Source organism: Berghia stephanieae, chromosome 10, assembly GCF_034508935.2.
Source record: "Berghia stephanieae isolate SIO BIC M18660-M18661 chromosome 10, UCSD_Bste_1.3, whole genome shotgun sequence".
Classification (NCBI taxonomy): Eukaryota; Metazoa; Mollusca; class Gastropoda; order Nudibranchia; family Aeolidiidae; genus Berghia; species Berghia stephanieae.
The window spans coordinates 529,915-540,678 of NC_088369.1; the positions used below are offsets into that span (position 1 = coordinate 529,915).

The 10,764-nt window shown below is 36.3% G+C and overlaps 2 protein-coding genes across 2 annotated transcripts in view; one reads left to right on the forward strand and one right to left on the reverse strand.

Annotated features, from left to right (window-relative positions):
* Positions 1-500: 500 nt before the first annotated feature.
* LOC144956019 (divergent protein kinase domain 2A-like) lies at positions 501-9,394 on the reverse strand. Its single transcript, XM_078886307.1, has 5 exons — positions 8,473-9,394; positions 7,208-7,330; positions 5,916-6,090; positions 3,162-3,389; positions 501-1,166 (listed from the first exon to the last, which is right to left on the reverse strand). Exons 1-5 carry the CDS (start codon positions 9,151-9,153, stop codon positions 1,018-1,020), a joined length of 1,356 nt encoding a protein of 451 aa, XP_078742433.1. The 5' UTR covers positions 9,154-9,394; the 3' UTR covers positions 501-1,017.
* A 511-nt stretch (positions 9,395-9,905) lies between these two features.
* The window catches only part of LOC144956020 (uncharacterized), a 15,830-nt gene continuing 14,971 nt past the window's right edge, over positions 9,906-10,764 (forward strand). Inside the window, exon 1 of the mRNA XM_078886308.1 lies at positions 9,906-10,081. Within this exon, the coding sequence (XP_078742434.1) occupies positions 10,042-10,081 (40 nt within the window). The 5' untranslated portion in view covers positions 9,906-10,041. The remainder of the gene's footprint in view (positions 10,082-10,764) is intronic.

Below are 10,764 nucleotides of genomic sequence, written 5' to 3' on the forward strand. Positions count from 1 at the left end.
GGCTTTTGATTTTTGATAAAAAAGATGTGAAGACGAACGAACACATGAGGCATTTCGGTGTTATTTTATCTTATCTTATTGACTTTTGACTTGATTATTAGACAAATATTACACTCAAATTGACATTCATAATCACTTTAACATTACATCGTCATATTATGCCCTGTAGAAATGCTTTATTATTGTTATAATTATCATCATCATCATAATCATTATTATTATTATAGTAATTATTAATATTATTATTATCATCATCATTATTATTGTTATCATCATTATTATTATTATTGTAGTAGTAGTAGTATTGGTAGTAGTGGTAGTAGTAGTAGTAGTAGTAGTAGTAGTAGTAGTAGTAGTAGTAGTAGTAGTAGTAGTAGTAGTAGTAGTAGTAGTAGTAGTAGTAGTAGAAGTAGTTCTTCTTCTTCTTATCATGGTTATTATTATTATTATCATTTTTATTATTATTATTATTATTTTTATTATTATTATTATTATTATTATTTTTATTATTATTATTATCCTTATTATCATCATCATCATCATCATCATTATTCAAGTATTTCTAAGAATTTAAAATTCATAATTTTCCATAATATTTCGTATTTTCATAATTAGCCATGAAATTTGTCTAAAATTCTTAAAATTACGAAAAATTTGTAAGATTCGGCAGGTATGGGATAGCGCATTCCACCTACAGAGAAAGCCCTTTTGAGACAGTAGGTTAATATAGCCATATTATCACAGGATTGACAGCATTCTTGAATGCCTTCTACAAACTTGAACACTTGAAAATTTAAAAATTGTGTAATTTTTTTGAGATAATATTGTAGTCGCTATAGTTAACTAAAAATCAATAATTCACACCACAAAGGATTAAATAAAACTCCAAAATCTTAAAAATGATGTCGTCTGGCATCAACTTTCATTTCTAATAACTTTGAATGAAGTTGTGAAATGGGAGCCAATCTATGAATTTTTGGCAGTGGTTGGCAGGTCTGCTTCTATAGAAAACCCTAATCATAATCTTTTCCTGACGAGGTCTTTGAACAAATCCTCCCGTTTCTTGAACTCTTCCTTCAAACTTTTCAGGGCCTGGACCAGTTTGGCCTTGGAATTCAAGCGATTGGCTGGAGGTCGTGGGTTGGCGCACATATTCAGGTGGTATTCTAAAAATAAAGATATAACAGCAAAATTTAAAATTTTAAAATGTGCGGATATGGGTCTAATGGTACTATGACACTGGCCTTCCGATCGGAAGGACCTGAGTTCAAGTCTGGCTCTGAGCAACCAGAGTTGAGTCTTTAGAAAAGGCTCGTTACTCACATTCTCTTACTGTACTCAGATGTAAAATGAGTACCTGGTCATTAACAGCGTACTTTCCATCAGATCTAACAGAGCCAACTACTCAATCACTGCTGGATGACAAGGGGGGGGGGGGGAGAGGCAGAAAATAATCTGGACTACATCTGGGATCAACTTGGCCCCTCTACTAACATCATTATTATTATTATGAACAATGGGAATGTGATCATTGACTGCTGGTTGAGTTGCAATCTTAAATGCAGCTTAAATCTTAAATCCATCATGGAAGAACCTTTTGTTTTGAAATCTGTTGGATAAGAATATTGCCTTGCCACACCCTACGTTGCTACATGTCAGAGTAACATGGAGTTTTGAATCTGTTGGATAAGATATTGCCTTGCCACCTTCGTTGCTACAGTCAGAAGTAACATGGAGTTTGAAATCTGTTGGATAAGAATATTGCCTTGCCACACCCTACGTTGCTACATGTCAGAAGTAACATGGAGTTTTGAAATCTGTTGGATAAGAATATTGCCTTGCCACACCCTACGTTGCTACATGTCAGAAGTAACATGGACCAACAGGATAATTTCTTGGGCGAACCAGTGACAGTTACACAGATTACTGCATGCACTTCATAATTTTGTGTACATTAATGCCATGCCAACAATTTACACAAACACCACCCATCAGTGATATAATTAGCATTTTTTGATAATTTGGTTTTGCTCATGACACCACAAGTGACAACATATTTATTACGCTTAACGCCCACTGTAAACTGGGGTTATATTGGCCAGCTCTCTAAATCAAAGAGTTAAGCTTAACTTTGGTATTTTTGTATTCCAAAATGCAGATTATCTATAACATACAAATTCATTTTTGGCACTGACCTGCTTGTTTTCCAAGGCCGACTTTTGTTTTTAAGGGTTTTACAGGGCTTGCGACATTTAAGTCATTTCAGTGCCAGAAAAAAGGAAGAAGGTGGAGATAGTTGTTTTTTTTAAAAATCTATATTTACAATTGAAGAGTGGTTTTCCAAAACTCCCTTACTTCGTTCTTCCCATTTTGAGATATTGAGAATTATTTCCTCTAAAATTTCTCATTCGGTCTATAATTTTATCATATTTAAACTTCAAATCCACACAAATCTAGGGAAATTCTTGTGCTTGATGCTTAAAATATAATTTACGTTTCAATTTATCTCATTGATGGAAAATTTCAAAAAGTAGAAAAATTGACTTAACTAGTTTTGGAAAACCAGCCTTCAATTAAACCACCTGAGAAAAGGAAAACAAGAGGGACTGGTTCGGATAGGGAAAAGATGTAAATTCCAAGAGCAAATTATCAATATACTTCGTTTGAGATCACCTAGAAGTCCAATCTAGACACAAGCACAGGATTCCATCGAGAGTAATACACTCAAATGCTTTCAAAACAAAACTAAATATTACAGTATATAACAGTGGGTATTCACAAGGAAAATAATACACATGATATCTCCCCCCCAAAAATACAAAGTTGACTGTCTCGCTCTCTCAGCTAAGGACTCTGGTCCAGACAAGGGCAAACAAAGTCACCCCATTCCAAGACAAAGACAGAAATCAACCCTGAAACAGATAAAGGGGGATAGAAAACACAGCAAGTGACCTCCTGCCCACCAGGGAATGTCAACAGACCCCACCTATGATCTGTTTTGAAGGAAGTACATTATGTAAGCACGCCTGGAAAAGTCGGTCAGAAGGTGAAAATTTTGGAACTGAAGGATAAGTATTTATGAGAATTTTAAACTTTATGTGAAGCAAATTGGGTTATACTTCACAAAGTTATGGTTGGATGCACAGGTCATATAAACTTACCCAAGTCCCAAGCAGATGACACCTGTAAAGGAATGGAGTGGAGAAGTCCTCTGGGATATTTAGGATTGTTTGAATATTGTGACAATATCCGGCGACACATGATATAGTAGTTGTGGTCACTCCATTCATGACTGCAAACGGCTTCGGTATCAAATTCCATACAATTCTTATTTTTAACACAGATTTCAAACTTGGCCTGGTGTAGATTTTTCCAGCCTTCAGGTGCACCTAGAAAAGTTGAAAGTAATACAAATTGTGACTCATTGCCTGAGAAGAGAATAAAGAATAAGATGGCTACACAACAGAGAAAGTGATGGAATTGGCAGGAACAAAGAAGGTCAGTGCAATGGTAAATAGGAAGAGATCAAACTGGATAGGACATGTATAGAGAGAGGAAAATGGGTTTTGATTGTGCTATGGTGATGGACACCAGGAGGAAAGAGGCAAAAGGGACGACCAAAAACACGGCGCAAATTGGTGACGAGGGAAAGACATGATGTTGACATATATACTCATGGCAGTGAGCAAGAACTAGAGCAAGAGACCAGAGCAAATTGAGGGAAACTGTTAAGGGCTTATGCGCCTCCTGTCGCTGAGAGAATTAAGATGAGGTTAAGGCAAGTAATTGCTATTGTCCGTTTCACGCTATAGAAACCGCGATAAACTCTGGCTCCACGGGCCTAATGGGTGTGAAGGACCACTATTACCATGGCAACGACTCATAGCCTCAATACAGAATCATGTCAGGTTGGAATAGATCATTGCCTTTAAAAGTAATAGACAAAAATTAATAACAGCTTCAAAAAAGAACAAAAGACCAGATCAACGACAAAGAAATATTTATCGTCCATCTGGTTTTTTGGTAATGTATAATTGGTCGTCGGTAAGGGATCGGGCTTTGTTTTGTTGTTTTTAAGGATTTTACGTTGCTTGCAACACATTAAGGTCATATCAGCACCAGTAAAAAGGAGGAAAGAGGGATTGTAAAAAGTTCTAGAATTACAATTAAAGCACCCAAGAAAAGGTAAGACAAAAGAGGAATTGGTTCAAAAAGGAAATACAGATGTAGATTCCAAGAGCACACTATCAAAGTACTTAGTTTGAGATTGCCTTAAAATCTCACCCAAAACTAACTATACATTTGACTGTTTCCCTCTCAGCCAGGACCATGACAAAACCAAGTAATCTCATTCCAAGACAAAGACAGAAAGCATGTTGGAAAACAAATACAGGTGGATAGAAGACGCAGTAAGTGTCTCCTGCTCACTGTGAAAGGTCAGGAACCCCACCCAGAGGATCGGGCTTTGGTCGGTAGGGGAACGATGGAAAAGAATGTGGTCGGTTGGGGAAAAAATATATCACATATCTAACACCACTAGAACATAAATAATATTTCTTGCTGGGAAAAAGTCAGTTGACAACCCAAACCTACCACCATGTCTTCATATTTTGCGACATTGCTCTTTGAAAATGGTATTATTTATGATGCTTGTTTTGGACAGATTATTTCCCTTGTTCTCGTAAGGTGTGACAGGACTCTTAGCGGATGGTAGGGGACAGAATGACTCTACTGCATACCATGGCCAAAAGCCTGAAATAAATTCAGACCAAGTCAATGGTATGTTGTTTATGTTTACAATGTTTTTTTTGTTGTTGGCTTAAGGAGGGTCTGGAGCTCAAAACATTCGGTGATTGGCATTTTAATCTGGTTTGAAGCTGTCATATTCATAACTTTTTACAGTCCACAGCTTCTGGTAGCTTAGTATCACTTTGAATCGAGGCCTTAGTAAACTTGTAGCCTGATAGCAAAAGATTACGTCATGATACAAGACAACAATCACCAAACGAAAGTCAAATGTGAGTTTGTCGCTGGTAGTGCTCAAGGAAACAAATAATTCCATCAGTTAGAACTACTTAATACAATTCACAATTAACTTTTTTTTTCATGATCGTCGTCTTATTTTATGGCAGAATTTTTTAGTCAGGCTATGACCAGATGCCAAAAAGAGGTTTTCATGCCGAAACGACAAGAAATGAGACATTGAAATCTTTGTCATTATAAAAATTTATATTCAAAATCCCCGATAAAAAAAAATTTAAAAAAATAAACCCCCAAAAAACTTCAGCTTTTCTATATAGCGCAATATCCACTAAACAAAGCTTTACAAAGGGTCCCTGACCAACAGCAACACATAACATGGAGAACAAGACATGATGCTAGTTAGGCAATATTACAATTTTTTTTCCCAACAGACACAGCGTTGTTAACGGCCAGGTATTCATTTTAAACTTGAGTAAAGTGAAAGAATGTGAGTAAAGAGACTTTTTTCCAATAACTTAACTATGTGCTGCTCAGAGTGGGACTCAAACTCAGGACCTTCCGATCCAAAAGCGAGTGTCATACCACAAGACCACACTGCCATTCTGTTCTTGGCTAAGCCATTTCATACACAACATACCATTGACTTGGTCTGAATTTATACCAGGCTTTCGGCCATGTTATGCAGTACAGTGTAAATATTTTCCAATGCCTTACTCAGATTCATTTGATCTGCAGAAGGGTTAAGTATAGCATAGTGAAAAAAAAATAATTAAAAATTATAAATTTTATAATAATATTTTGTTTACAAACGAGAAAATTAAAAAAAAGAACAAAATCAAACAAATAAAAACAAAGATACAAACAAACAAAAAACAAAATAAAGAATTTTTAAAAAAGAATAAAATATAAATAAAAACCATCCATAAACTCACGTGCTTTCACATCAAGCTTGTCGACAACAGTTATGCGCTCCAAATCTACAATGGTGACTTTGCCAGTAAAGTCAACAGCAAAATCGCTAAATTCCAAATCAGTCAAGTACAAAGCAAAATCAAACTTGGAAGTCAGGGTCTCAGCTATCATCATCAGCTCATAGGCCAACATCACCTGTCATAGATATTTAAAGAGTGAGAAAACATATTTCTGAAGGTTTTATTCCTGAAAAATAATGATTTAATGGACATGTCAAAGAGACCTTGTAGGAGTCCTTTAGGGTCATAAGGCCTGGGGAACCAGAGTTTATCCCAGCTTCTGTCGCGTGATAACCAGACAGTAAAAATTGCTTGCTACCCTTTGGATTTGTTTTTTTTTAGCTTTTTTTATACAGGGCAATATCCACTAAATGTGCTCAAAGCACTTTACAAGGGATCCCTGGTCAACAGCAACTTTTAACATGTAGGACGAGACATGATGCCTGTCAGGCGATATTACAATTTTTCTGACAAAGACAACGCTGTTAACGGCCAGGTACTCAGTTTACACCTGAGTATGGTGAGAGAATGTGAGTAAAGAGTCTTTTCCAAGGACTCACCTATGCGCAGAGCAAGGCTCAAACCCAGGACCTTCCGATCCGAAAGCGAGTGTCATACCACTAGGCCACATGGATAGGATGCTAGTCAGAAAAAATCCTGACTGCACCCGGGATTTATCCAGGACCCTTTGAGTGTGAAGCAAGTGCTCTACCAGCTGAGCTAATTGGGACCCCCAATAATACCTTGTACTATTAGACAAAGGATTTCATTATTGAACAGGCTTTTAAAATAAAATTAAAAAAAAAAAAATTAAAAAAACAAAAACAAAAAAAAACATTCTCTTTATCCACTCCCATTTTGTTGGAATACCAGTGGCAAGGGATGAGGAGGGGGGGGGGGGGGGGGGGGGGTGGGCCCTGGTAAGACTTGGAGATGCTTATGGATGGAGAGCTGAGGAGCTGGTTTGGCTTAGAATGAGATCGGCATCCATGCAGCTAACAGACAGAGCCTCAGGGATGGCTTATGCGCCCAATGGAAGACATCAGTGACCAAAGCTTTAATTAGCAGTACATATAATGAACGAATTGATATCCTCCATACAAAATATTAAGTTAACAAAAAGCAAGGCTTGAAATATAGAGTAAAGTAATATAATGAGGTGTCATTGTACATAATATAAGAAAATAGATTTCATATTTATCATTTCTTGAGATGGTAAATTTTTGAACAACAGGGTATATAATCAGACTTACTCTCACAGAGAATTCTGCTTGATAGAAGGCTCCGAGTTCTTCTCCGCAATGCTCTAAAACAACAGTACGGCCACAGGCACCGATGTATTCTGGGAAAGGCCATCCTTCTGACTTTGGGAATGTCTGCAAGAAAAAAAAAATAATTCCAATGCTGAGTGCTTTGTGCATGTTTAGAGGATATTGCACTACATAAAATCTCAAGTTTGTTTGTTTATTTTGTTTGCTTTAAAAAATATATATATTATTTCAAATCACTAGTCATTCAGAGTCATTCGGCCCAAGTTTATCCCAGTTTCTATAGTGTGAAACAGACAATAGCAATTGCTTGCTATCCTTTGAATTGGACGTATATCGCAAAGTACTTTCCATCAAATCTAACAGATTCAGCTACCCATTCACTGCTGGGTGGACAGCAAAAAAATCTTGACTGCACCCAGGATCGATCTCGGTCCCTTTCTGTGTGAAGCGAAGGCTCTACCAACTGAGCTATCGGGACCCCCAATATCAAATCAGGTTTAGTGTAAACGATAAGCGGTCTGTAAAGACGAATAAGTATACCTGGCCACTAATGACATTTTATACTATTCTATCAGGTTGCAAGAATAAATTTGAATACGACTACAGCACTCAAATAATGAACAAGATATCTCAACACACAAAAAAAATTTTTAACTTCCGCAAAACATATTCCATGGAACAGATTGCCAGCACAAGTTGTGGAAGCTCCAAGTGTTGACACATTCAAGAACAGACTAGACAATTTTATGCAGAATTTCATGTATAGTATAGTTGAGCCTTCCTCCCAAATTAGATCAGATCAAAATATCAGTCAGTAGGGAAAATCACTAGAGTAGGCCTGGTCAAAAGATCAGTGGACCCAATAGACTCGCCAATAGTCCTCAGAAGACGAGCTATGCAATGCTAATTATGAGAATGATTGGAAAGTTAATAGAGTGCAATAGCCACTAAATGTGCTCAAAGCGCTTTACAAAGGGTCCTGACCAACAGCAACTCTTAAACATATAAGACAACACATGACACCGTTAGGCGATGGTACATTTTTTCCGACAGAGACAACACTGTTAATGGCTAGGTACTCATTTTACACCTGAGTGTGGTGATAGAATGTGAGTAAAGAGTCTTTTCCAAAGACTCAACTATGTGCCCAGGACCTTCCAATCCAAAAGCTAGTGTCATACCACAAGACCACATAGCTGTACGAGTTGTGGAGATGATTTTTAATTTTTATTAGGATGACAATTTACCTGTAATATTAGAGGTTCTGGATTTATTTTCAATGTGTAGAGAACCTTTAACTTATCTGACATAGTTAACTTATCTCTCTGGTCATATTCCTGGAAATTTGTCCATATTTTGTCTATTAATCGTTGAGTGGGGCAGCTGAAAAAAATGTTCTTTTGATTTTTGATTTTGAGGGTACTTGGAGTTAATGGCTTTGTATTGAAAGGCAACACAGGAAAAGCATGAGCAACGTCACAACCTTCCGATTCACCAGCGTCAAGGCAAATACCATTGTCAACGTCAACAAATTGACTATCTAACGCCATTTTTTTCACAACTACATCACCCTGTTTAAGCTTAGCAAAATGAACATTTTTCACATTATAATAATCTAAAACACGAAACTTAGACGGTCCATTCATTGTTATCTGGCCGTAATGAAACAGTCCGCAAACACGTGAGCCGTAACAAGCAGGGCATTTTGAACTTTCAACCAAGCCCTCATAGTTGGAGACGGGATCAGGAAATATCCAAGAGGTGTGATGTAGACATAAAATAAAGAACAAAACCATTGAAAATGCAATGCAATGTTTCTTTCTCCTCGGCGTCAATTTCAGCTTCCATGAGCATTTAGAAACGGTGAATTTTAACTGCTCAAAAAGTAACTTTAAATCTTCATATAGACCACATTTATTATCATTCATCTTGGAGAAGAAAACGAATAATGTATAGAAATCAAACTCCAGAATATGTTTTGTCTTAACTATTATTATGAATTGCCTTTTTAAATGAAAATGGATGTAAATAAATCATGTGTGTACTGCTCTCAAGTAATAGACTATCTAATAAAAAAAATAAAATGACACTTGTTGAGCACTTTCACTTTCCATGGAACCAACCATCTCAAAGTGCTGAAAAGTACAAGTACTCAGCAGAGTTCATGACTGATGAATAAAATATATCACGCTTGAGCCAATTATTATGGAAAGCAATTATAATTATCTTTGACCTTACCACGTTGTAGATATATAATAATAAATTGATTGATTTTTAAGTCGCCGTATGACTTTCCCAGGTCGCATCTCGACAGTCGAGGAAGCATCGGTGTTTAACTTGATGGAATCAATCGATTTAAGCGAAGTGTCTGACATAGTCTGGAGTTATACACACAATTACTGTGACAGTTTAGTTTTAAACGAGACAAGCAAGATATTTATATTATGACTAAAAAAAAATTAAATGATCTATTAATATTAGGGCAATAGAATCTTATCCTATATTGCAACATTTCAACTATATATGAATAGATATAATATTTGTTAAATATATATAATGTTAAATTTTTTTTAAATGTGTAAACTACCTGACAGTTTATATGATAAAGTCATTGAAATCAATATGACAACGCCAGTGTGATAATGGGTGTGAGAATGATAAATGCGAGTTATTTCCCTTTGACAAAAGCATCTCTAGCAACGTTTACATCGCCATGTTGGATTCCACTGGAAACCGACTGGGTCAAGCTTTAGCGTGAAAAACAGTTGTTTGATAAAAGGGATTCATTGTGATATTTTGAAATAACCTAGATAATTATGAAGTTGAAAAGGTTCCTCCTTCGGTATTATCCGCCAGGTATGCTTTATATTATAATAAATATTTATAACTCGTTGACTGCCGATTCATGTTACTGTACTGACTGTTTATTAGAACTTTGTTGAAGTAACAAGATTCTTTTCCTTTTTTTCTGGAGGTCATTTCACACATTTTAAACGCATTTTAAATTGACTCGTTCACACTTTCAGGACCATATGATTTGGTTGTTTTTTAAACTGGTTAGCTTGCCATGGCCATGGTAAGATACCATCGTAAACCCGTTTCATTCCCAGGAGCATCAACAACTCAAAGAAAATTAAAGAAAGAATGAGGATGTTGTCGATCTTTATAATTCTATCTAGCTAGATGGTCTAGTTGTATTATAAGCGCTATACCATAATACCAATCATTGCCATACAGATTCTTCGATAGGAAGTGAAATTCTCCAAATGGATAGATAACCGTTGACGTATAATATGTTTTACACCTATGATATTTCCGTGTTCTTGAATGAATCCATTTGGATCGCCTCTTGACTATATATGTAGTCACTTGACTGAGAAAGACACATTTGGAACCACGTGAAAAATATATGCAGGTCTGACAACGATCCCACTTATGGGGCTGGTTTAATATTGTTGTAATGGACAATGATTTGCGTAATTTTATTGAGATTTCCGTTACAACAATGGGTTTATTGGGTTATCAGACCTGCAAATAAG

Bases quoted from the DNA above. Each gene is read 5' to 3' on its own strand.
- LOC144956019 (XM_078886307.1), bottom strand. From the start codon at position 9,153: ATGAATGATAATAAATGTGGTCTATATGAAGATTTAAAGTTACTTTTT. The intron at 7,331-8,472 runs GTAAATTGTCAT...TTTTTCTTGCAG, and splicing joins CAGAACCTCTAATATTACAG to ACATTCCCAAAGTCAGAAGG. The intron at 1,167-3,161 runs GTAAGTTTATAT...CTTTATTTTTAG, and splicing joins GTCATCTGCTTGGGACTTGG to AATACCACCTGAATATGTGC.